At 50.6% G+C, this 27161-nt stretch overlaps 1 protein-coding gene across 3 annotated transcripts in view; it reads right to left on the bottom strand.

The window, feature by feature from the left end:
* Positions 1–19053, bottom strand: part of Dot1l (DOT1 like histone lysine methyltransferase) — a 40844-nt gene extending 21791 nt beyond the window's left edge. The window contains exons 1-6 of one of the 3 annotated variants that reach the window (XM_021173753.3): positions 18546–19053; positions 8505–8548; positions 6948–7022; positions 4745–4808; positions 2039–2267; positions 299–393 (exon numbers count right to left, since the gene is read on the bottom strand). In XM_021173753.3, coding sequence (XP_021029412.1) covers positions 299–393; positions 2039–2267; positions 4745–4808; positions 6948–7022; positions 8505–8548; positions 18546–18626 — 588 coding nt within the window. In that variant the 5' untranslated portion in view covers positions 18627–19053. The remainder of the gene's footprint in view (positions 1–298; positions 394–2038; positions 2268–4744; positions 4809–6947; positions 7023–8504; positions 8549–18545) is intronic. The other 2 variants (XM_029482391.2, XM_021173754.3) reach the window with 2 other exon arrangements.
* Between the last annotated feature and the right edge of the window lie 8108 nt (positions 19054–27161).

Raw genomic sequence — 27161 nt, 5'->3', positions numbered from 1 at the left:
CCCTTCAACAGAGCCCCAAGATCATCCTCTCCAGCCCCAGCAAGGCTGAACCCCATCCTGGGTGGAACAGGAGTTGGGGGTGGGGAACACATCCACAGGAATGTGCCCTAACAATTCATAGGAGCTCATCCCCTCTCCTGAGGAGGCAGCCATTCCCACCAGGACTACACAGTGTGCTCATGCTGCAGAGGCCACCAGGAACACACAGGTACTGGGTGTCACAAACACAGATGCCCTTGGCCTGGAAGATGTGCCCAGACAGAGAAGCCCTAAGCAGCAAGCACATGTGACTGCTCACCTCCGCGTACTTGGCTGGGATGTCCGCTTTCTCCACTCCGTAGTGATGTTTGCAGTTGGTGGCCGCAGCAACCTGAAGGACAACCTGCCCCACACCTTCAGCCAGAGAGACATACGTCAGAGTCTGTGTGACCTCCACAGAGACCCAGTGGCCTCAGCCACATGACAATGTCCCTTGGTGTCAGAAAGAAAGCCTCTCACCAGAGGATGCCTGTGCCACTCTAGGACTCACAGTGCTATGTGTGAAGCTGCAACCCTCAGCAGTTTGGCAGGGCCTGGCTGTTCCCACATGGCGATGGCCCTCAGAAAGACCCTTCTTCACCTGACTCATCTCCTGGACAGCTGTAACTACTGAGGTCGGCAGGTACCCTGACCTAATATGTCTGCTCAGGGATGGGAAACCCCAGAGGCTGCAAGAGTTGGTGACTGGCACCTGTTGGCCCCAAGCAGAGAAGCTAGTTCAAGGGTCGAGGCTCTGAGAATGCTGAACACCACCACACCCCCTACCACTCCTGCTTACAGACCAATTCCACATTTCAGGCACGGGCCACCTAACTGTCCTGGGCACAATATTTTCAGTAATAAATAGCATGCTGCTAGGACCCACAGGATAGAAAAGCCACATCTGACACACAAGTACCGTAGGAGATGCAGGGCCTGGCTGGGTGTCAGTCGAGTGAGCCTCTAAGTCACAGTGCCTCAGGACAGACTCTCAAAGGTTAGGGACCCAGGAGGCTCAACCCTCACAGCTGGATTAGCAGCTTTTAAAAGAGCTGGAGACAACAACTGTGTCTTTTCCAGCCTCCACATCCTGCTCCATCAGGCACAGGAGAGATGGCCTGTACTTGACAGTTTTATGTCAACTTGACACAAGCTACAGTTATCTGGAAGGGAGGAACCTCAATTCAGAAAATGCCTGTGTCTTAATTAGTGACTGACAGAGAAGGACCCAGAACATTGTGGTGGTCCTGGGTTCTATAAGACGGCTGCAGGCTGAGTGTGGTGGTGCACATCTTTAGTCCCAGCACTCAGAGGCCGAGGCAGGTGGATCTCTGTGAGTTTGAAGCCAGCCTGGTCTACAAACAGGGTTTCAGACAACCAAGGCTACCCAGAAAAAAACCTGTCCTGATAAACCAAGAGAGGGAGGAGGGCATAAAGACAGAAAGCTGACTGAGAATGCCATAGGAGCAAGCCAGTAAGTAATACCCTCCATGACCTCCACATCAACCAGCTGCAGGAGCCGCCTCCAGGTTCCTGCCCCATTTGGGTTCCTGTCCTGACTTCCTTCAGTACTAAGCCAAGAAGCCCATTCCTTCCCAGCTTGCTTTTGGTCATGGGATTTCATCAAAGCAATAAACCCTAAGACATGCCCCAAGAAAAGTGAACACCATCAGAACCACAACCATGCAGGCAGTCCAACAACACTGCTGTCTGTGTATGTGACTGTCTGTCTGTGTCTGAATCAAGTGTGTAGTAGCACAGAGCCATGACCAGACACCTCAGGAACACGATTCTGGTTAAGCAGCCACAACCCAAGAGCCACTAGGTCAAAAGCTGGAGCAAGGGTGAAAGGAGGCCCAGGGCAGAGGGCTCTGGGAGAAGGCTGAGCAGGGGGAGGTGGCAGCTGGAGCCTCGCTCAGTCAGTGTCCTCTGTGAAAAGACCCTTTTGGGACTCATGGGCAGGCTTGGGTGCACTGCATGAGCCAAGGTCGGCTCAAAGACCATGCTGCAAGACACTCACCACTGCCCAGGTCGACAAACAGGTCATCCTCTGTCATCTTGATCTCATCAATCATCTGGGCCACCAGGTCAAAGGAGGTCTCCCCATAAACCTCAGGGGAGAAGGGCTCGTAGTTGTTAAGCTTCTCCGGGTCAGTGACAGAGTGGTTATATACCTGCTGCAGGATGTGCCGCAGGAGTCCATTGGATGGCCGAGTATTCAGCTTCATGGGCTGTGTAGTGCCCTTCCACTGGGGACAATAGTAGACATAACCCATTACACTCAACAGCAGCTAACAGCACCTGTCTGGCATCCAAAACTGGGGAGGTTGGGGCAGGAGGAACACGGTCAGTTCAAGGCCAGCCTGGACTACATGCTAAGATTCTGAATCAAAAACCCAAAAGGTTGCCAGGCACTAGTGTCACACACCTTTAATTCAGCATTTAGGAGGCAGAGGCAGGTGGATCTCTGAATTGAAGCCAGCCTGGTCTATAGCTTGAGTTCCAGGATAGCCAGGGCTACACCGAGAAACAATGTCTCAAAAAACCAAACAAACACACACAAAAGGTGTGCCTTAGTGATGAAGAACATGCTTACTGAGTTTATCCCAAAACCACAAACAGAAAACAACTCACAGCAATGCACAGAGCCAGTTCCCTACACATCACTCCTGGCACTTGGTTCTGGCAACTCACTATAAAGGTCTACTTCTGACTGGACCTTTTAAGTTTCCTGGCCTAAGCCTGCCCCTAAGTTTCAGAAGTCCCACCTGGCTGAAGGCTCCTTAGCAGATATGACCTCTCCCAGTGTGTACCTCAGACCCCCCAGCATTAAGAGAGTCTTTAAGTCACAGGAAAATGAAAGCAGTGAAAAGCTTAGCTCCTGACCACACCCTCAGGTTGGCCCTGCAAGAGCTCTTATCTGACCCGATCCACCAAATCAAAGGAGGGTTCCTGTGGTCTGAATATGCTTGGCCCAGGGAGTGGCAATATTAGCAGGTGTGGCCTGGTCAGAGGTAGTGTGTGACTGTGAGGGTGAGCTTTAAGACCCTCCTCCAGTGGTGGGTCATGTCTTTAATGCCGGCACTTGGGAGGCATTGGATTTCTGAGTTTGAGGCCAGTCTGGTCTACAGAGTGAGTTCTAGGACAGCCAGCGCTACAAAGAGAAACCCTGTCTCGAAAAACAAACAAACAAATAACCGACCCTCCTCCTAGCTGCCTGAAGACAGTCCCGTTCCTGGCTTCCTTTGGATGAAGATGTAGAACTCTCAGCTCCTCCTGCACCATGCCTACCTTGAGGCTGACATGCTTCCCACCTTGATGACAATGGACTGAAACTCTGAACCTGTAAGCCAGCCCCAGTTAAATGCAGTCCTTATAAAACCATGGTGTCTTAGTAAGGAGACAGCAATGAAGCCCTAACTAAGATAGTTTGCCTTAGGGAAGAAGGGTTCTGCCCCCTGGTCTTGTGAACATGGACACTGCCAGCCATAGCATTTGGAAAAGATATGTCAGACAGTATCGGACAGGCCTCAAGCTTCCTGCTGCAGGAACCATAGTACAGCTGGTTTAGCTGGTGTATCCTACAGTAAGGTGGCAAGGCGATGGCATGATCAGCGTCCAGTGGGCTGTACAGAGCTGTACAGATATCTAAGGACTCACACAACCACCCAGCTTCTTTAGATAGCCATGTCCTTCACAGACCCCCAACAAGTCCCAGTGCCAGAGACTCCTGTGCTTTCTGGAATGTTCACAACCTGCATGCATGGTGGCGAAGCTCTGCTGCCTGCATCCAGCTCATCAACTGAGGCAGCAGGCAGGCAGGCAGGCAGACAGACAGACAGACAGGCAGAGCTTTATGCAGTTCTGTTGTAAGCAGGATGCCCCCAGAGCAGAGCTCCAGGTTATGAGTCAGCTGCAGGGCAGAGGAAGGCAGCCTCAGTTTAGGGAGGTGCTGCCTGCCTGCACCTTTGTGGCAGTACACAGGGACAAGCACAGATGCAAGGGTCTGTCTGTGTAGAAGCAATGATCCCCAAGAAGTTACTTGAGGAAGCCCAGTCAATGGCAGCTGGGTCTTGATGTCCTGCCACTTGACTTCCCTGCCTCACCATGTGTAGTGGCTATCTATTCCTGGTTGTCAACTTGACTATATCTGAAATGAATTACAATCCAGAATTGGAAGGCTCACCAGTGATCCTAATCTGGAGGCTGGGAGATACAAGTTTCTGACCTGGATCTTGGTATGGAGATCTTGAGGCATAGTGGCTATGAATTCCAGATTAAAACAGGGAGATCTCCGAGTTCAAGGTCATATGGGATTAAAGGTGTGGTGGCACACACCTTTAATCTGGGCTACACCTTCTGCTGGAGACTACACAAGGACATTGGAAGAAGAAAGGCTCTTTCTCCTTTGCCTGCTTGCCGTGTGGGACTGAGCAACTGCTAGATCCTTGGACTTCCATTCACAGCTCTTACTGACCATTGTTGGGAGTTGGACTGCAGACTATAAGTCATCAACAAATTCCTTTACTATATAGAGTATAGTAAACTACCCATAAGTTCTGTGACTATAGAGAACCCTGACTAATACTCCATGCCAACCGCCCTCCCTACCACTCTTTCACAAACTGCAGGAGGTCCTAGTGCTTGGTTGCCCTGGGAGGCCTAGGAGCCAACACCATGCAAATCCAGTGGGAGTGACCAACCTTGCAAGTGGGGAGCCACTTACCAGCTGGTGGATGCTGTCGATGGCCCGGTTGTATTTGTCACACAGCCGCTGCATGCTTTCAAAACTGAAAAAGGAAGGAGAGAGTGTGTGTGTGTGTGAGTGAGAGTGAGTATGTGTGTGTTATTGGAGGCCACCGGGCTCCAGAACACCAACATGGCTGGCCAGCCAGAGACTCTGCTCAGACAGTCCCTGGACACAGGAACAAGGCCAAGGGCAGTTTGGGTAACTCTACTTCACATGTCAATTCCACAGTCAGACTGTCACTTAGATGAGGAACTTTAAGAGCATGTCATAACTATGACCTAGGCGAGGGCTGGGGAGATGGTTTCAGCAGCTAGTGTGCTTGTTACTAAGTATGAGGTCCTGGGTTTGAGTCCTGAGAACCTACCAAAAGCAGGGCAGGATGAGGTCCTGAGTTCTCCATCCTTCTAAGGAAGAAGGGGGCAGGGTGGCATGTACAGCATTCAAAATTAAGAAACCATCTCAAATGAGGTAGAAGGTAGAGAGACTAGGCTCTCCTCTCTGAGCTGTAAGGAGCATGTGAGACAACAGGTGGGGCACTGGCCCACACTGACAACTCCAGCTTTCAGGAGGTGGAAAGATGCAGAGATGGACAATGTTACAAGTTCAAGCCAGCCAGGGCTATACAGTGAAACCTGTCTCCAAAAAAGAAAACGAAGTTGGAGCATGTGAGACAGCCTAGTATAGCAGTGACAGCAATGGCTACCTCTGCAAGAGTACTCAGGTTCTGTTCCCAGCACCCACAAAGAGGCTCACAACCAGCTATAGCTTCAGCTCCAGGGGATTCTTCTGGCCCCTGTGGGTACTGCCTGCATATGTTGTAGTGACAAACAAATGGGCAAACATTCACACTCAAAGTAAAAATAAATGGAGCCGTTTAAAAAGGAGGCAAGCAGGCATAGTGCCTTGGATTGCTCGGGCAGTGGAGGCCCTGCCAATTTCTGGACTCCAGGCCACCATCAGCCAGGACCAGGTGCGGGGGTATCTAGCTTTTGGACAGGCCTGGGGCAGGACCCCTTAATTAGCTGGTTTCTTTGAGAAGACCCCTGTGCACTTTGACTGCCAGGTAGCAGAAGCACAGTTCTAGGGATGAGAGTGCTACTCCACCACACCCCATATGCTCAGAGATACCCTAAATGCCCAGGAGGAGACCCATGCTGGGGACAGGATGCTCTGGAACACTAAGACACACAGACAGCTTCCTCCCCATGTGAGGGAGTCACACAATGCCACTTGATGCCCCAACACTCTGGTGTGTTACAGTATGAACCTGGACTGGCCCCTTTCTTTCTCTTAAGAGGAATCCAGGACAGCAGCAGCCACAGAACAGAGCATGGCACCCCTGAACTGGGAAAAGCCAAAGCAGGGCAAGGTGTTGGCACACACAACTACAGTCCCAGCTACTTGGAATTTGGGTCATGCGAGCCCCAGGAGTTTGAGGTCACACCAGGTAAGGTAAGAAAGTCTACTGGACTACCAGAGGGGTGGAGGGTTCCACTGCAGGGTTCTGGGTGGGTTCCTCACATGGGAAAAGTCGTTTCCTGGGGTCTAGGAGCTTCACAGAGGAAGTGAGATAGAGGGCTGAAGTTAATTCCAACTCTATAAGGACACAGGCTCCTGCCTTGGGGCAGCACTGAGCTCCAGTCCACTTACACCCAGATGCTAGTCAGAGGGCAAGGGGCCCAGCCAGGGGACTGTCATACTGTCCTGTCCCAGTGTCACTAAGGCTGGCAGGAATCCTTTCTAATAATGAGGTCATAGGTCAAGCAAAGCTTTTTTAGGCAGGCTCTGAGCAGGAGGTAGAGCCTGGGCTATTCTTTCTCAAAGAAAAACAAACCTGGCTCCAGGCAGCATTCCAGGGATGCCTTTGCTTCTCCACCCACTCTGTTCAGAAGGCCTAGGTTGGGGCAAGGATTGGCCTCACCCAGAACCTATGGTGGCAAGGTGGAGGCCCATCAACACAGCACTGGCAGGACCTGCTGCTATAAAAAGGCCAGTAGCTCTCTCACCAGCCTGGTAATTTCCCACATATCAATTCAATGTGTACAGTGTAGGAGTTCCCAGTGATTGCCTCACTCCTCCAGCCAGATACACTCTTCTACCAAAAGAGCTTCCGGAAGAAAGCGTAGCAAGGGTGTAGGCAGCTGGGTAGGCGCAGCCTGCTCCATCCCTTCCTGCTCACCTTTTGGTGTCGTAGTCGATCAGGACATAGTTCTCCATGGCCAGCTTGAGATCTGGGATTTCCTCGCAGACCCACCTGAAATGGAACACAGAGGTGTTGCTGGCCTCAGCACGCTCTCTGGAGTGTGGTGTGTGAGTGTGTGTGTGTGTGTGAATGTTACTGTGCAAGTTCATGAGGAGCTATTGAGAAATCACAGATTTTGAGGCCAAGGTCAGTGTTGGCACTTGAAAAAGAAATAAATTCATATATTATGGTAAAAAACAAAATATTAGCCAGGCTCAGTGGTATAAGCCAGCCAATCCAGCACTGTTGGGTGGGGCTGAGGCATAAAAATTCCAAATTCAAGGCCAGTCTGGGCTACATAATGGGACCTTTCTCCAAGGTGGGGAGGGAGCTGGCAAGATGGCTCAGTGGGTAAAAGCAACTGTGGCACAGAACCAACAACCCAAGTTCAATCCTGTAGCCTACACAAGGAGAAGCAATTTCACAAAGCTGCCCTCTGCCCCCACCATGTGCTGTGGCATGTGTGTATACTGACAAATCAACCACACACAAACATAATAATAATATAAAAAAAAACCTCTGGGGGAGGGACCAGCTTGGGATATAACACCCCACCCCACCCCCGCCCCCAGACAGGATTTTTCTACACAGCCTTGACTGTCCTGAACTCACTATGTATACCAAGGGGCAAACCAAGCTGGCCTCAAAACCATAGAGATGCTCCTGCCTCTGCCTCACAAGTTCTGCTGGGTTCCACTCCAGCCAGATACATTCTTCCACCAAAAGAGCTTCCTGGAGGCTTAGACAGTTGGCAAGGGTGTGGGTGGGCCTTCTTAGGTTAGATATGTATGCACTTATAGATGCACAAGATGGGGTGACACGTGTACCACAGCACATATAAGAGATCAAAGGACATCTGTAGCCAGTCCCCTCCTTCCATCTTCATTCACATGGCTTCCAGAGGTGAACTCAGGTCCCCAGGCTATACCCAACTTAACTGGCCTCTTTACAGCCCTGGCTGGCTTGTAAGTCCCACTGCTTCCACTGCCTCCACCTGTGGCACTGAATGGCAATCTATGAGTCCAGTCTCTATGGTCTGCCAGGGCTTTCCCCAGTAATCTACGTCCACTGAACCACAGGATGCTTCAGAAGGAAGGCTGCAGATCCATCCCAACAGGCAGCTGCCCTGGCACCATGTGTCTGCTGGTGTCACAGGAAGGAGGCCCTACTCATGGTCCTTACAAACTCCCATCTTTCTCCAATCCAAAGGTGGGGACTAGTGAAGGGAAGATGGGGGGACACAGAGACGTCCCAAGTTCCATCTCACAGGAGGTAGCAGCTCAGAGGCTGCACATATGTGAGCTGGCTCCATCCCCACCATGGCAGGGGAAACAAACAACTGAGGTTTTCCCAGACAAGGGTCATGGAGAGATGCCTCTGCCAGGGCTCCTCCTGCCACACTTCCCAGAGGTCCCAGTGAGGACAGTGCAGTGGGGGTGCTGGGAACCTTGGGAGGAAGCTCCGATCCTAGTGCTCATCCCATACAGTACTCACCGGATAGTCTCAATAATCTCATGAGCAGCATCATGGTGTTTGTCCTGAAAGAGAAAAGACTGCACAGTCGGTCCCAACAACCACAGTGACACCCCAACTCCTCTTGTTCTATGATGCACAACCACAGTGACTGGACCCTACAGAGATGGTGACTCAACATATTCCCCAGAGCTAGAGCCTGACTCAGCTCTGTCTCCCTGCACACCTGATGGGTATGGCCAGATCCTACAGAGTCCCACTGGCCAGCATGTGTGCTACGCCTGAAATCAAGCCTTGCCCCAGCATGACCATTCAGGGCCAGCTCTCAAGTCTGTCACTGTAAGATGAAGCATAAGGATGCCAACTACTGACAGAAAATGACAGAGGGAAAAAGAACAAGAAAGCAGAAGGCGCAGCACTCCAGCTTCCCTGGGTTGGCCAGTCACCCTATGAGCTTCATGCCCTTCACATCCACTGCTCATTGACTTTGCACAGACCCAGCTCCACTGGAGAAGTGTGCTGTATGGTAATGAAGGCAACTGTAGAATGATGAAGGCTGTAGGCTTGCCTCATGAGAACTGGACACACAAACACCATGGCTAGGGCCTCCAGAGCCCAGGCTCTTCACTCTGCCTGAGTCCTGGCCATCACCCCTGCTGCACAGAGGACTCAGTGCTGTGTCCAGCACAGCCACAAACTACACACAGATGAGAAGGAAGTCAAGTAGCCCTTGAACACTAATATGGGCTCGCACAATGTGCCCCAAAACCCTAAGTCTCTAGACACAATGTGCCCCAAAACCCTAGTCTCTAGTCTCCTGCTGTGGTTGTCTAGAGATGAGCACACTTACATAGGGGTCACGGGGTGTTCATGGTAGGAAAGCCCATTAAGTCTGAGCTGAGGAAGTGCATGTAATGTCCATGATTCACACGTGCTAGGGAAAGAAGTCTAAACCAGCTGGTGGAGGGAACCCCAAGCTGCCTTTGAGTCACCCACATTCAATAAGTAACCCCAGTGAACTCACAGTTCTCCTAAGCTATGGGATCAATTCTGTGGTTTGTGGTTGGTGCCCAGTCTGGGGTGAAGCTACACATAGGTCTCCCCAGAGAACACACTCAGCAGCTGGGCAGATGTGTTGTTACCACAACCCAATGCTTCACCTCTTCTTCCTCACTGTATAACAACAAAGGCACCAGAGAATGTGTGCATGAATGTATGCCCAGGCAAGCAGACACACACAAACATACTTTCATGTGTGTTTACCAGCTGTGAATACCCAGTGTACCCAGTCTCTTCAAGATCAGCCTTGTCTCGGGGTCACCCCAACCACTCCTGAGCACCCAGGGCCTGGGATATCAGCCTGACTTGCTTTGGAGACTGGGAAGAACAGAGTGAGAATATACTCCAACACTGCTGGAAAGAGGGCCTACAGCATGTGATACCCATGCCTGGGCTACTCTCTGGTAACTTACTGGGAGCTCAACCCAGGTGGTTGTCACAGCTCAGAAAGATCTTAGAAATGCTGTGCAGCTGGAGAGGCAGCTAGGTGGTTAGAGCACTAGCTGCTCTAGCAGATGATCCAGGTTCAATTCCCAGCAACCACATGGTGGCTCACAACAGCCTATCACTCCAGCTCCAGTGGATATGATGCCTTCTTCTGGCCTCCAAAGGCACTGCATGGACATGGTGCAGACAAACATGCAGGTAGCACAACTATACACAGAAAATTAAAAAATTTTTGAAAAAGAAAAAAGGAAGTCTCATTATGGTCTGTTTCAAAACAGAGCAAAGGAAGCTGGATCTGGCGGCACCCACTTCTCATCCTATCTCTCTGCAGGATGCAGGCAGGCAGGCTGGCCTGGAATAAGTAGGACTATCTTTTTTTTTTTTTTTTAAAGACACCTTTAATTCCAGCACTCAGGAGACAGAAGCAGGAGGATCTCTGTGAGTTCAAGGCCAGCCTGGTTTACAGAGCTAGTTCGAGGATAGCCAGGTCTATACAAAGAAACTCTGTGGGTTTGTTTTGGGGATGCAGGGGGATAGAAAGGAGACAGAAGGGGAGAAAAGATTCCCTAGGCCAAGAGCAGCTCTGGATAGTATCAGAAGGGCTCTAAACACACTGCTGGTCTCTATAGAAAGCCTGCTCAGTCAACACAAGGTTCCAGCTCTAGTACTGTCAACAAAAAACACCAGCACTGGTGTGGGGCCTGTGTACTCAGGAGAGAACCCACGGCCTCACCCATGTTCTGCAAGCACTCCAACACCATTCAATAACCCCAATCCTTTCTGAAGTTCTCCTGTCTCTACCTCCCAAATGCTGGGGTTGATTCATTACCTTGTAGAGTTCTTAGGGCTCCCCAACTTACTGAGGACCAGGCCACACTCTTGAGTTTTGTTGGGCCTACTATGTCCACTCAGTCCTGAGCTTACAAACTAAGAGGAGCAGATTCTTCCAGCTTTGTTCCTAGGAAAGGGACAGGCATGCAGGCAGCTGGGAATGAAGGGACTATGCTGGGCACAGCCCCAGGAGCCTGCTTTCATGAGAAATGCTGGTCTCTGTACAGGGACAGCCCACATCTGGTGCAGCACTAGGAATTCACTGCTGAGTGCCTCACCTGCTGAGTGACTTCAGTCCTTTTTGAATTTGTGAACAGGATGATCACTATAGATAACCTGAAATGCCAATCCTGCCCTGGCCTCCTGAGTGCTGCTGGGGTCACACATTTGTGCCACTGCACCAGGCTTGCCTATACTCGTCAACAAACCACAGCAGCTAATTTCTTCCACAAAGCAACACCCAAATGGTATGGGGCAGTGGCACATATGCCTTTAGTCACAGCAGAGACAGAGGAAGGTGGATCTCTGTGAGTTCAAGGCCAACCAAGACTACAGAGAGAGAGGGGGGCCCTGTTAAAGAAAGAAAGAAAGAAAGAAAGAAAGAAAGGAAGAAAGGAAGGAAGGGATGGGAGGAAGGAAGCAAGCAGCAGGCAGGGCATGGTGGTACACCCCTTCATAATCCAAGCACTCAGGAGGCAGAGACAGAAGTTCAAGGCCAGCTTGGTCTACAAAGTGAATTCCAAGACAGTCAGGAAAACATGGAGAGACTCTGTGTGGAAAAACAAACAAAACACTCTTCTGTGGCCGCCAAATACCATTACAGCAAAGGTGTGGAAGGCTGCTCCAAACCCTCCTGAACTTGCCTCAACCCATAACCATCAACTGCTAAGATCACATGCAGGGTGACCAACAGCCAAACAAAGCATTGCCTGTACAAGGGCAAGAGAGGCAGGAGCCTCACACAGAATCCCAGGACAGGTCCCTTGATCAAGGATAAGCTCAAAGGGGTCTACACCTCCATCCCAGTGCCAAAGACCCGTGGGATCCCCCAGTGAGTGACCTTAAAGCGTGCATCCTGCAGAGAAGCCTGAGGAAGCCTCAGACACTAAATCAACCATGACCTCAGTCATTAGCAAACATAGTCCCACACCAAGAACTAAGAACCCTGGAAAAGCCCACACAGGGTTATGATCATATCACATGTACAGTCTCAACCTGATGGGCTCTCCTAAGAATGCACACCACATTCCAAGCTTGGGGTATGCCTGTTCACACGTGTATAAGTACACACACATACACACACAGAGAAAGGAGGAGGAGGGGAAGGGAAACACTCAGTCTATAACTTTCTGGTAGCTTTATAGTGGAGGGTTCAGGCAATCTCTCTGCCCCAGACTCCCAAGCAACTGGGACCACAGACACATCCAGCCTAAAGAACTTTTTTTTTTTTTTTTTTTAAGACTTGACTCTGAACTCAAAAGTCCACAAAGGGACCCAGGGTCTGGCCCAGCTCCAGGGTACTAATTCACAGCACACATGGGGACACCCAGCTTCCTGGCTGCCCATCTTCCTAAAGGCAGGAGGCGAGTATAGGATGGGGACTCAAAGGTTCACAAAAGAACAAGTGTCCTTGCTCAGCTACAAGGACAGAGATGAGGCCAGAGCCAGCCCATTTGTGCCAGCTGCCTGCCCTGCAGCCACAAGGGTTTCTGCTGAACGTTCCATGGAAAGCTGGCCTCTGAGGTGTTCAAAGGGGACTGACACCATCAACCCAGGTCTATTAAGTGATATAGGTTAGTCAATAGATAAGAGTGACTGCATATTCACCATCAGGACACTTTTGTGTCCTCCTTCTTGCAGGCCACTCTTCCCTCAGGGTATGAGAGCAAAGGACAGGGGCTTGGTTACCCTTTGTCCTAGGAGAGCTGGGACAAGCCTTCAAGGAGAGGCAAGGAGCCCTGCCCAGACAACAGCAAGATAGCATGGCATTGCATCTGGGCACTGGGGCGGCTGTGAGTATTGCACAGGGACCAGAGAGAGACCAAGAATTCACAGCACTTGCCCTGCAATCAGAAGGAAAGGAAACAAGTCAAGCAGTTACAGCTCCTGTAACCCCAGCAGGGGTTTGGGGACCGGGGACTGGAGCCAGCTGGCTTCCAGTCTACCTGAGAAGGCAAATCATCAGGTCCAGCAAAGGACCCTGCCTCAAAGGGACAGACAGTGACATAAGAGGGCACAGCATCCTCTTCTGTCTTCTACCCTCACACGTAGTGAATACCTGTGCACAGTAAATAAAATTCCACCTTTTTTGTTTGTTTGTTTGTTTTTTTGAGACAGGGTTTCTCTGTGTAGCCCTGGCTGTCCTGGAACTCACTCTGTAGACCAGGCTGGCCTCGAACTCAGAAATCCGCCTGCCTCTGCCTCCCGAGTGCTGGGATTAAAGGCGTGCGCCACCATGCCCGGCTAAAATTCCACCTTTTTAAAAAAGTTGCCTGGTGTATATGAATGCCCTTATGGATCTTGGTGCCACCCCAGTCTATCCTGTTACTCCACTCTAGCATGGAGGAAACAAGTTCATCTTCCAAAGCCTAAGACCTGGATGTCTGTTTCCACACTCAAATACCACAAGCCAGAGGCAAAGGCAGAAGCACTCTAACATTGGTGACAGGACCACAGTGTATAGCTCGGCAATAAGAGATGTCCAACAGATAATCCTTAAACAGAAAGTTATACTCATGGGCTGGGAACAGATGACTATTCATGGGGGTGATGGACTGTTCTAGAACTAGAGAGCTATAATAGCTGCCTGACCTCTGATTATTCCACAGACCCTGTCAGGTAACCTGTTTGGGTACTGGTTTTGGACAAACCCGGGCCTTCCCACAAGTGGGTAGGTACTCCCTTCTGAGCTGGAATATAGCTCAGTGGGCCTAGCACTCCCTAGAGTGCACAAAGCCTGGGGCTCCATCCCCAACACCGTGTAAACCAGCACTCTGGAGGTAAAGGCAGAGTCAGGAGTCTAGAGACACAGAGAGAGGGAGGGAAGAAGTGGAGGAGGGAGGGTAAGGAAGGAGGCAGATGCTCCAGTAACTGCATGACACTCCCTCCCTGAACAGTCCTACCCTGCCTATGCCCCAGCATACTCACACCACCAGCAGAGCAGCCGGCAGTAGTTTAGCCTGTGTAGGACCTCAGAAGGTTGTCACATCTCAGCCCCAGAGCTGGTGTCCACATACAATGGACGGCTGTGTTTGGGTTAAGTTAGCAACAGACCAACAGTCAGGTGGTTGGACACCAGACAATGTTCTGGAAAGATAACTAGCTTGCCTTGCATAACGAGGACCCCGGGAAAAGAGGACAGGTCTGCTCCAACAGACCACTTATCCAATCTGAGATACGGGGCGGCAGACCTGTGTCTCTGATATCCAGAACCCAACTTGGCAGGGGCCCAGTGCCCAAGTTTTCCCTCTTCCCAATTATGGCAACCACAAATATCACTAGGCATCACCAAGTGTCAATTAAAGACAGACCCCATGGGGCTGGTGAGATGGCTCAGTGGGTAAGAGCACCTGACTGCTCTTCCAAAGGTCCAGAGTTCAATTCCCAGCAACCACATGGTGGCTCACAACCATCTGTAACGAGATCTGGGGCCCTCTTCTGGAGTCTGAAGACAGCTACAGTGTACTTAGATATAATAAATAAATAAATCTTTAAAAAAAAAAAAAAAAGACAGACCCCATGAGAATGGCTGGCTAACCTTTCCATGTGACAGAAGTAATGACACCTGCCAGAGTGTCACATACCCCGCAGGGAGGCCAGGAGAGGTGGTCTGTCCTCACTAGCTTAACCTCATATGTAACTTGAAGCCAGCAGGACATCTCATACCCATATTCATAGCAGTTGAGAGAAGAAGACAGGATTGCTCTAAGTTTGAAGTTAGCCTGGGCTACATGGTGAGTGCCAAACTGCCCTGGGTACAGAATCAGACCATCTCAGAAAAGTCAATTAGAAAAAAAAAAGGGGGGGGGGTAGTCCCATACAGAATCCACCCAGCTGGTGGTTCCCCGGCAGTCCCCTACTCTCATCAGTAAGTGGGTTTGAAAGGCAAGTACAGAGCCAATGTTTCCCTCGGCCACACTTGAAAGCCCACCGTTACCATCCTTTCCCTGCTGGAACAGGTCATTGGCCCACACAGGCAGGCTAAAGGTCAACCCACCTTTGCCCACGTGAGCACAGATTAGCCTGGACACTTATCCAAAAAGGTCAGCAGAAGAAAATACCTTCTGAGTCATGCTGGGGCTGGCTCATTCTACCCACAGCACGACTCACCCAGCCACCCACGGGACTCCTGAACTCATCAGAAGGGACACGCCACCACACATGGCCTACTGAGTCACCAACAGGAAGGCCACCCTAGTCCTCCCTCTCAGGTTTGTCCCCTAAGCTGCATGCTAAGCAAACAGCTAAAAATGACATCTACATCACTTCTGCCAAAGGGATTACTCTGTGAGGTCCCAGAGCCCTAAACTGCTGTAAGGATGGTGTCCCCCTCCCACCTGTCACTTGTCCAAACCTGGTCTCCAAACTGGGTATTTCTGAGTGTGAACACAAGACTACTCAATTCCTCTAAGAAGCTGGGCCACCAGGCCAGGCCCATGACTGCCACACTCAGTTCCTAATCTGTCTGTCAAGTTCCAGAGCCTGCAATGATGAATGTCTTTCTATCCTCTGTGCCCCAGGGACACCAAAGGTATCTTGCAGGTGCTTTTTACAAAGGATTAAAAAGCCAGACCTGGTGGCACACACCTGGCATCCCAGGACTCTGAAGGAGGCAGGAGGATGAAGGCCAGTTGGATTATGCTAAGACTCCATCCGTCCCAAAACAAACAGAATAGACTGGGAAGGCCTGTAGGTGGGTGGGCACACAATGCCTCAGTAATGGGATCACAGCACAACAGATTTTTCTGTGTTTGCCTGATTGGGGGAAGGGACCTGAAACAAGAGTCTGATGTGCCCCAACATGTGGGACAGGCTTGCGTGGAACTCACTATATAGTCAAAGCTGGTCTTGAACTCCTGATCCTTCACTTCCTGGGAGCTAGCATGGCAGGTCTGACACTGGTGTGTGCCAGGTTCTGGCTTCCTAAGAAGCAGAACTCTCCATGGAACATGGTACTAGAATAGGGCACTGTGGAGCTGCTGTCTCTGCTCAGGCTTTGAGAGAGCTAACCACCCCCACTCCCTCCCCCTCCCCACCCTGCCACCTGCTGGCTCCTGGATAGAGAGCAGTATGACAGCCACAGCTGGAAAATGCCTGCAGACATCAGGAGCAGGGCTGGGCCAGCAGAGCCAACCTTGCCAAATGAGATCTGGGCCAGCAAGGGAAAGGCACTGGGCGGTCATTCCCAGCCACCCGCCACTGGAAAGCCAGTTCCCGCCAGGCTCAACTGAAGGCCTGATTCACATGAGAGGGTCAGCGTCACTGGGTGAACTTTCAGCCTTCATCACCAGGGGACAGGGCAGAGGCAAACTAGAAGCACCATTCAAATGGGCACCAACAAGGTTGTGGTAGGTTTTTTTTAACCCTTCAAATGCATATATGACAACTTTGAGGATACAGCCTCTACTCAGTACAGACCAAGCAGCCCATTTCTTGGTCTCCCCAGTGACAGCTTCAGCTTGAACAAGGCTACTGCAGGTGTCTGGAGTTCTAAACTCCCCGCGTCCCCAACACACACACACACACACACACACACCCCACACACCCCACAGGGGTACAAGTCCATCATCCCAACCAGCATCAGCATTTGGGGCAGAAGCAGGATATCACTGCAAGTTCAAGGCCAGCCTGAGCTACAGAATGAGTTCCAGGTCAGCCACTATATAACAAGACCAAAGAAACACTAGAAAAAGAAAACACTGGGCCAGCACAGGCATCCTATGACTAGCAGAACCATCACCAAACTTGGCTTCCTGCCCAAAGGATGCTGCCCAGCTAAAAGAAAAACTAGGGGCAGCCTCAAGCCCTCAAGACAGCATGGGTGGGCAAGCCTCAGACACATTCTCCCGGGTGAACACTGCAGAGTTGCTGATCATTCCCTGGACTTTCTGGAAAAAGCTGATACCAGAGAACACAATGTGACAGCCAAGGAGGTGGGAGGCAAACGACAGAAGGACAGTGGAGAGGAGGCTGAGGTGGCTGAAGTAGGCTGCACCTCGGCTGTGACTATGACCACAACTCACAGAACTGCCCTGCGAAGGGTGGCTAGTCAGAACAGCCAACTCTGAGATGGGAAAGTACTAAAGAGTGCGCTCTTCCACTCTTCCAGACAGCCTCACCAGACAACCTCCCGGACTTCCCAACCTCTCAGACTCCACCAACACCAGGGGACAACTTTTCCCATTTCCCACAGTCCTTTCAGTCGTGGTGAGAAGAAGGACAAGCCTCCCCAATTTCTCAGACTCTTTGTAGGCAGGCCACCAACCAGGAACCCACAATATAGGCCAGGTTAGTTAGGACTCCTCCTGCCTCTGCCTCTGCCTCTGCCTAGTGCCAGGATTAAATGTGTGTGCCACCATGACCAGCATGCACACAAACAGGTATTTCAAAATTCCTATTACATTTGTGAGTGGCTGTGTTTGTGCACACAGTGAGGTCAGAAAACTTGTGGAAGTTGATACTCTCCCTTCTGCCCATGTCCCAAACATGGAACTCAGATTATAAGACTCTGTTACTGAGCCATCTTGCTGACCTCAGGAGAGTTGAGTGGACACTTGTGGGAATGTTCAAGGGCACACAGGGCTGCCTAATGGGAAGAGGCAGAGGACAGATGCAAGGGCATCCTAGGACACACATGTTCCCTGGGACCCCAGTGAGGATGTGAACTCAGCAGCACCAGGGAACCCCACTGCTGTATCTTCTACTCAAAGCATACAAAGGGCCACCAGGGGACAGGACACTGACCTCCGCAGGCCCTCCTGGACTTCAGAACCCACTTGCCTCTGGCACTTCCACTTTAGGGGATAGCACCCCCAGCTTTGCAGAGTCCCACCAGCCCTGCCCACCAGCATGAGAGGACAACCTCCAGACTCCCTAAGTCCCCTCTAGCCATGCCACCAACATTAAGAGACAACTGCTCCAGCATTCCACTGTACCTCCAGGCCAATCCACCAACAAACAACACATGAGGTACAAATTGAGATGACAACCTCTCTAACTTCTCAGGTTCTTTCAGCCGGGCCCCCTGACATGAAGAAACAACTATTCGGAGCCCTCCTACCACTACACGGACGTGGGGGAACAACCCAAACCCAAGGGCCAACCTCCCTGACTTCCTAGGGTTCTTTTTAGCACCTGCCCATCAACATCAGAAGGTGACAACGTGAAAGGGCATAGGGGACAATAGGAGAAGGCAGCACGATAAGAAACAGACGACTGGAAGAGGGCACGTGAGGTGACAACTTGAGGTGACAACATGAGAGGTCGCCACGAAAGGCAAGGCGTCCCCGACTTCCCAGTCTCTACACCCCTGCCCACAAGGTCGGCCCAGACTCAGGTCCTCAAAGGCTGAAGACGCGGGGCTCCGGGCCGGCGGCGGCGGCGACAACGCGACCGGCCGCGTCAGGGCAACGGCAGGCGCGGGCGCGGGCCGGGAACAGCCAAGAACCCGCCGCCGCCGCGGAGCCCCACGACTCCTACCCCCGCGTTCTCCGCAAGTACACTCACGTAGACCGGCAGCGGCCACGGGTAGACGGCGGGCTCGGCGCCCACAGGCGACTTGAGCCTCAGCTCCAGCTTCTCGCCCATGTCGGCGCGCGCGGCCGCCGCACCATGCTAGGCGGGCGGTTGGGGGAGGGGCGGGGCAGCCGGCGGGAAGCCGGGCGGGCGGACACGGGCGAACGCGGGACGGACGGCGGAAGACAGACGGCCCGGCCTGTGCCTCGGCCGCCGCTCCCGTGTGGCCCCAGCTCCCCTCTTTGTAGGAGTCACAGAGCCGGGGCGTCTAGCGCCGCCGCCATCTTGGGCCGGCGTGAGAAGAAGGCACAATGAGCCGGGGGGTCGGGCGGAACCACTCGGCGCGCGCGCGCGGGGGAGGCCGGGAGCCAAGAGGCGGTGCGCGCCCAGAGCCTCCGCCCGCCGCGCCGCGCGCACCACCCCTCGCACGCCACGCCCCCTTGGACTCGCCCTCCTCCGACCGACGCACGCAGTTACGCACGCAGGGGCGCACGCACGTCCTCGGTTGCCCTCCGACGTCGCCGCCAGCCGGAAGAGGGGACCCGGGGAAACCCTGCGGAGGAAAGCGAGAGAGAACAGGCGGGGTCAAGTTCAAATCCCAGTTGTGCAGGCTTGCTTCGCGTCCCTTCGCTTTGCTTTGCTTTTTTCTTTTCTTTCCATTTCCTGTTCTTTTTCTTTCTCTTCCCTTCCCGTCAATTTTTTTTTCTGTTTTTCCGGCTTTTTCTTTTCTTTTTTTCATTTTTCAATTTTTCCCTTTCTTTAGTTTTTCTATTTTTTCACTTTTCTATCCTATCTGCTTATTGTTTATTTACATGCTTTTTTTTTTTTTTTTTTTTGAGACAGGGTGTCCCTGGCTGTCCTGGAACTCATTCTGTTGACCAGTCTGACCTCGAATTGAATTTACCAAAACCCACCTGCCTCTGCCTCCTGAGAGTTGGGATTAAAGGTGCATACTACCATGCCCAGCTTCTTTTCATTCTTTTTGAAGATATTCTCCAACTTTCTATGCAGTTTCATTAACAAAGCCATATATCTATGACCTGTAATCCAAGCTCTTGGGAAACTGAAGCAAGGGATCACTATTCAAAGCCTTCTTGAGCTACAGAGTGAAGTCATTCCTAACAACAAAACAAAAAACATAAAATGGGGGCTGGTGAGATGGCTCAGTGGATAAGAGCACCCGACTGCTCTTCCAAAGGTCCGAAGTTCAAATCCCAGCAACCACATGGTGGTTCACATCCACCCGTAATGAGATCTGATGCCCTCTTCTGGTGTGTCTGAAGACAGCTACAGTGTACTTACATATAATAAATAAATCAATAAATGTAAAAAAAAATTTTTTTAAAAAACATAAAATGGGCTAGAGAGATGCCTCCATAGCTAAGACTGCTGGCTGCTCTTTTAGAGAACCTAGACTCAGTTTCCAGCACTCACAACATGGCTCACAACCATCTGTGATGGAATTCCAAGGATTCTGGCGCCCCCTTCTGGCCTCAGCATGCACCAGGCACACATGTGGTACATAAACATATTCATGCAAAACATTCATACACAGTTTTTTGGTTTGGTTTGGTTTGGTTTGGTTTTTTCGAGACAGGGTTTCTCTGTATAGCCCTGGCTGTTCTGGAACTCACTTTGTAGACCAGGCTGGCCTCGAACTCAGAAATCTACCTGCCTCTGCCTCCCGAGTGCTGAGATTAAAGGCGTGCGCCACCAAGCCCGGCTCCATACACAGTTTTTTAAAGCCTTATAAACATGAAATAGCCAAGGATGGTAACCCACACCATTGGTCCCAGTTAGTAGGCAGAGGCAGGGATCTCTCTGAGTTGGAGACCAGCCTGAGCTAGAGAACAAGCTTCAAGCTAACCAGGGCTACATAAGAAGACCCTGCTAGGGACTGGAGAGATGGCTTAGCAGTTAAGAGCACTGACTGCACTTCCAGAGATTCTGAGTTTAATTCCCAGCAACCACATGGTGGCTCACAACAACCATCTGTAATGGGATCTGATGCATTTTTCTGGTGCGTCTGAAGGTGGCAACAGTGTACTCACATTAAATAAATAAATCTTTAAATAAAATAAGAGAGAAGACCCTGCAATAAGTTAATTAATAAATCATCAGTCAAATTGGACCCTATAGGGCAGAGGCTCTCAATTAAGAGGGCAAAGCAAAGTTATTCTCTGACCTGCCCAGAACTTTACAGAGTCAGGAGCCAAACTTATTCCCTTCTGAGGCCGTTCCGATCTTTCTAATACTTACGTTCCCTCCCCCAAAACCTTCTGAGAAAAAGTTACCTTGAGGTGAGCTGGTGACAGCTCGCCAGTCTCTTCTGGATAGCTGCTTTCCTCTTCCTGACTACATGGGAGTGAATGTAATCTAGGGGAGATGGCTCCCACCCCTCATCCTAGCGCTTGCCAGCCCCAAAAAGAAGGATCCGGAGCTAGAAGCCATGCTGAGCTACCAAGTAAATTCCAGGCCAGCCTGGGCAACTCAGTGAGCCCTCGTTCCAAAACTTTAAATGATGTGGTAAAAGACTCTGTAGCTTGGTGTCTTAGTCAGGGTTTCTATTCCTGCACAAACATCATGACCAAGAAGCAAGTTGGGGAGGAAAGGGTTTATTCAGCTTACATTTTCCACATTACTGTTAATCACCAAAGGATGTCAGGACTGGAACTCAGGCAGGTCAGGAAGCAGGAGTTGTTGCAGAGGATATGGAGTTGTGGTCTTTACTGGCTTGCTTCCCCTGGCTTGCTCGACTTGCTCTCTCTCTCTCTCTCTCTCTCTCTCTCTCTCTCTCTCTCTCTCTCTAAATACATTTTTTTTTCTGAGACAGGGTTTCTCTTCTCTGTGTAGCCCTGGCTGCAGCTTGCTCTCTTATAGAATCCAAGACTACCAGCCCAGGGATGGCACCACTTATAAGGGGACCTGCCCCCTTGATCACTAATTGAGAAAATGCCTTACAGCTGGATCTCATGGAGGCATTTCCCCAACTGAAGCTCCTTTCTCTGTGATAACTCCAGCTGTGTCAAGTTGACACAAAACCTGCCAGTACAGTTGATATGATGTAAGCAGGTCAAGAAACTGCACTTGCCAGGCTTGGTGACACTCAAGAGGTTACACAAGGCTCTTGGGACACAGGCAGAGGCAAGTGGGTAGCCTGGGCCTGAGCCGAGGTTATCCTTCCTTGCAGAAGTCTGCATTGGCTCTTCCTGGATTGCTCTACCGTTTTTATTTCTTGGCTTCTACGGTTTTTGTTTGTTTGTTTGTTTTTTGGTTTGGTTTGGTTTGGTTTGGTTTAGTTTAGTTTAGTTTGGTTTGGTTTGGTTTGGTTTGGTTTGGTTTGGTTTTTCGAGACAGGGTTTCTCTGTATAGCCCCGGCTGTCTTGGAACTCACTTTGTAGACTAGGATATCCTCGAACTCAGAAATCTGCCTGCCTCTGCCTCCTGAATGCTGGGATTAAAGGCGTGCACCACCACACCCGGCGGCTTCTACTATTTTTTTTTTTTTGAGAGAAGATCATTATGTAGCTTTGAAAGTTGATATGTGCAGGGCAGTGGTGGCATGCATCTTTAATCCCAGCACTTGGGAGGCAGAGACAGGTGGATTTCTGAGTTCGAGGCCAGCCTGCTCTACAGAGTGATTTCCAGGACAGCCAGGGCTATACAGAGAAACCCTGTCTGGAAAAAAAATAAAAAAAGAGTTGATAAGTAGCCCAGGCTGGCCTTAAACTCACAGAGATCAGCCTGCCTCTGCCTCCCGAGTGCTGAGATAAAGCCCTAGGGAGGCACCATGCCCATTCTGCTTCGGCTTTGGCTTGGTGGTGGTGGTGGTGTTCTTGAGACAGTCTTCTGTAGGCCAGAATGACCTTGAACGCCTTTTCTTTTTGCTCGGTTAAGGAAATGAACTTGAGCAAATACTGTCCAACTAAGCTAGTCTAAGAGCAGACCTTGACCAGCAGCACCCCAGCCTGCTGCTGCAGTGACAGACTGTGAACGTTCTTTATATCTGACCTACTTCCTCACCCCCTTTAGAGAGAAGGCCAATCTGTTACTCACTCTAGGGGATTCCTACACAGGGCCCTTCTCCGTGTCTTGTGGCTATTACTTTCTCCTTGTGTTGTCCAGAGTGAGGCTCATCTTTCCCTACAAGACAATGTCCCAGCCCGGCGTGGTGGCGCACGCCTTTAATCCCAGCACTCGGGAGGCAGAGGCAGGCGGATTTCTGAGTTCGAGGCCAGCCTGGTCTACAAAGTGAGTTCCAGGACAGCCAGAGCTATATAGAGAAACCCTGTCTCGAAAAAACAAAAAAAAAAGACAATGTCCCAACTTCAGTGGTAGTGGAGAGAATTTCCCAGGTCTCTCACGCTTTCATTGCTAGAGCTAATAGGACATAGCCTGGTGCCTCCTGGAAGCTATGGCCAAGCACTTCCTTGCCAAACATACCCCCAGTCCCTCACAGAGGATTCTAGGCGAGGCTCCACCCCTGACCACGCCCCCACTCCACCGGTTTCCCTCCCTCCCACCCCCCAGGAGGCAGGGCTCACCTCTAACCACGCCCCAACCCCTCATTGGAGGATTCTAGATAGAGTTCCAGCCCTGTCCACACTCCCAGCCCCTCCCTCACTGGGGGTTCTACACGGGAGCTTAAGATTTAGTATCTATCTATATATATATATATATTGCCCAGGAACGTTTTAACTCATCGCCTTCCGGCACCCCAAGTGCTGGAATTTGAAGGATTATGTGCTGGGATATGGAGGGTTCCATGCGGGCACGAGGAGGCTGGGATGTGAGGGGTATGTATGCTCAGGACCTCAAGAAGACACCCCACCCGTGCCCAGATATCCTTTTACTTTTTGTTACCAAACTCAGCTCATCACCCAAAAGAAGCAAGAGAAAGCCTAGGTCCAGAGGGAGGGGGAAGTCCCCTCGCCACACCGTGGCTCCAGAAGGAGCGGGAAGTCTCCCCACATCCCCAGCCTCTGTCTTAGAAGTTCCTCTGCGGCTTCCTGCACCTTCTTGGTTTCAAGGCTGCTGGCCGGTTCTGCTAATTTTGGGCTGAGAGCCCACAGGATCCTGTGAGTCACATCTTAAAATAACCTCCGTTTCTATATGTGTGCGCACTGGGCTCTATTTCTGGAAGTCTGAGTAATAGCCGAGGAAGCCGGGGGTTTGCCATCGGCCACTCCCTCCCAGCCAGCACTGTGCCTGGACTCCCAAGTACTCTTAAGAGTGGGGAGTTTAAGTTCCAGACCAACACCAGATATGGGATAAGTGGGTGGAGAGCTGACCTGGAACGTGGGAAGCACTGAGCTGCATCGCCGGAACAACTCTCATAAACGGGGTGTGGTGAACTAGCCTCTCACCCACCCCTGCACTGGGAGGTGAAGGCAGAGCAGTTGGGAGATGACTGATAAGATCGGTAAAGAGCACTTGCTGCTCTTCCAGAGTTGCTGAGTTCAATTCCCAGCAACCACATAGTGGCTCACAACCATCTACAAGGATATCTGCTGCCCTCTTCTGTCATGCCGGAGATAGAGCACTCATATATTAAATACATCTTTTTTTTTCTTCTTTTCTTTTCTTTCTTTTTCTATTTTTTTAAAGATTTATTTATTTATTATATGTAAGTACACTATAGCTGTCCCCAGACACACCAGAAGAGGGCATCAGATCTCATTACGGGTGGTTGTGAGCCACCATGTGGTTGCTGGGATTTGAACTTCGGATCTTCGGAAGAGCAGTCGGGTGCTCTTACCCACTGAGCCATCTCACCAGCCCTATTATTATTATTATTTTTTTTAAAGAGGGACCTCATGTCCGTGTCTAAGGTGGAGAGAGATGGAGGGAGACGCAGGACTTGAAGCTCAGACCTCCATACACATTGAACACACATACTTTCATAAAGAAAGAAGAAAAGGGCCAGAGGAATGGCTCAGTTGGTGAGGAGTTTGCCTTCAAAGATAAGAATCCTGTTTTATTCCTGGTGCCCACACACAAGTGCCAGGCCTAGGGTGGTGGCATGCCCTGGTGCCAGCCCTGGGGTGGTGGCCCCTGGAATTCAGGAACTGGAAAAGCACAGACAGGAGCCAGCCTAGTCTAATTGATGAGTTCCAGGCTAGGAGAAACTGGCTCAAAAGGAGTAGGCAGCAGTCCCGAGGATCACAGCCCAGGCTATCCTCTGGGGATCATAGCCTAGGCTATCCTCTGACCTCCATGCCCTGCCCACCCGTATATGCACCTGCAGGCACACGCAAACGCACACATACAGAGTAAATAAACTGTTTAAAGAACAGAAAATAGGCCAGGAGTGATGGCACACGCCTTTAATCCCAGCACTCTGGAGACAGGCAGGCTGATCTCTGTGAGTTCAAGGCCAGCCTAGTCTACAGAGCAAGCTCCAGGATTGCCAGGGCTACACAGAGATTCTGTCTTGGAAAAAAAATTCTGTGTGTGTGTGTGTGTGTGTGTGTGTGTGTGTGTAGAGATGGCTCAGAGGTTAAGAGCACTGACTGCTCTTCCAGAGGTCCTGAGTTCAATTCCCAGAAACCACATGGTGGCTCACAACCATCTGTAATGGGATCTGATGCCCTCTTCTGGTGTGTCTGAAGATGTCTGTAGTGTACTCACATATATAAAGTGAATAATTCTTAAACAAACAAACAAACAAACAAACAAACAAAAAACTAATGCCGGGCAGTGGCGGCACACACTTTTAATCCCAGTACTTGGAAGCAGGGCAGGCAGATTTCTGAGTTCAAGGCCAGCCTGGTCTACAGAGTGAGTTCCAGGACAGCCAAAGCTACACAGAGAAACCCTGTCTTGAAAAACAAACAAACAAACCAAAACAACAACAACAAAAACAAAACAAAAAGCAAAACAAACAAATAAACATACTAAAAATCCACCCTGAAATACCCTGAGCAAAGGTGTTGGGACCGGAAGCTTTATTTCATCCTGCAGGTGTAGTGCATCACCAAGAGAATTCAGGCCTGGAACCTGGAGGCAGGCAGGACCTGGGGCATAGGCAATGGAGGAGGACTACAGACTGGCTTGCCCCCATGGCCTGCTCACTCTACTGGACCTCGGCCAAGAAAATGGCCTAGGGATCAATCTGGTTAGGGCCTTTACCCAGTCGATGTTCTATCTTCCAAGATGACTCTAGCTGTCTCAAGTTGATGTAACTTACCCAGAACAAAACCAACCAAGGCTACAGAGATGCTTTAGGTAGAGCTGTTGCTGGCATGCTGGAGTCTGACCAATGGCAATGCTGGCATGCTGAGACCCTGGCAATGGATAGGAAAGAACTGACCTCCACATGCACACAAGCAAGCATGCACACCATAAATAAATAAATAAATAAATAAATGTAATGAAGAGTTGTTTTAAAGTATTTGTTTGCCAGGTGTGGTGGCGCACGCCTTTAATCCCAGCACTCGGGAGGCAGAGGCAGGCAGATTTCTGAATTCGAGGCCAGCCTGGTCTACAAAGTGAGTTCCAGGACAGCCAGGGCTATACAGAGAAACCCTGTCTCAAAAAACCAATAAATAAATAAATAAAATAAAGTATTTGTTTTGAGTCAGGGTTTCTCTGTGTAGTCCTAGCTGTCCTGGAACTCACTACATAAATCAGGCTGGCCCTGAACTTACAGAGATCTGCTTTGGAGTGCTGGGATTAATGGCATTCAACACTCACTACACCTGATTTTTTCTTTTTAAATTTTTTTTAAATAATCAAATCCCAGAGAGCTAGGGACATGGCTCAGGTGGTAAAGTGCCCACCATGCAGGCTTGAGGGTCAGAGTTTGATCTTCAGAACCCACAACAGGCCCAGAAATAGTGGTGCACACTTGTAATCGATCTCAGAGTTAAGGAGGCCGAGACAGGAGGATTCCTGGAATCCCTGGGGCCAGCCAGCCAGCCAAGTCTGACCCAGGAGTTCAAGAGCTGGATGTGATTTGAGGAACCAGATCCAAGGTTGAACTCTGACCTTCACACGTGGACACTTGTACACGCATGCACAGCAAATCTTGGGTTGTCGCTGAGAATCCTTAGGAAACAGGAATTTGCAAGTTCCTTGGGGGTGGGAGGGATGGATGCTTTCAGTGGGGAGACCAGAGCAAAGGAATTTCAGCACCAAGGAGAGCTCCAGACGCTCTCTGTGGGAGGCTTCCTTCATCCACACCGCCTCTTAAAGGGGCTCCTGGGCCAGGGAAATACCAGAGGACCTCAGGGGCTTTTTTCTCCAGGGGCGAGAGGCATCAGGGACTTTTTAAATGGGAAGATGGTTACATTTAACCTGCTTTGTATTTTCTCTTCGATTTATTTATTTTATGTGCACGTGTGTTCTATCTGCATGTACATCTGTGTGCGTCTGGGGTCCATGGTGGTCAGAAGGACTTGGATCCCCTGGATCTGGAGTTATATGTGGTTGTGAACCACCATGTGGGTACTGGGAATTGAATCTCTGTCCTCTGGAAAAGTTTCAAATGTTCTTAACTGCTGAGCCATCTCTTCAGAGTCCTCCTCTAGGAATTCCTTTGTTTTTGTTGCTTTGAGACAGGGGCTCACTATGCTGCTCTGGTGGACCTGAAACTTGCTGAGTACG

This window comes from Mus caroli, unplaced genomic scaffold (genome assembly GCF_978045245.1).
Source record: "Mus caroli unplaced genomic scaffold, Mus_caroli_1 scaffold_9, whole genome shotgun sequence".
Classification (NCBI taxonomy): domain Eukaryota; kingdom Metazoa; phylum Chordata; class Mammalia; order Rodentia; family Muridae; genus Mus; species Mus caroli.
Note: the sequence above shows the minus strand (reverse complement) of the source record. Positions and strands in the feature narration are given on the sequence as shown.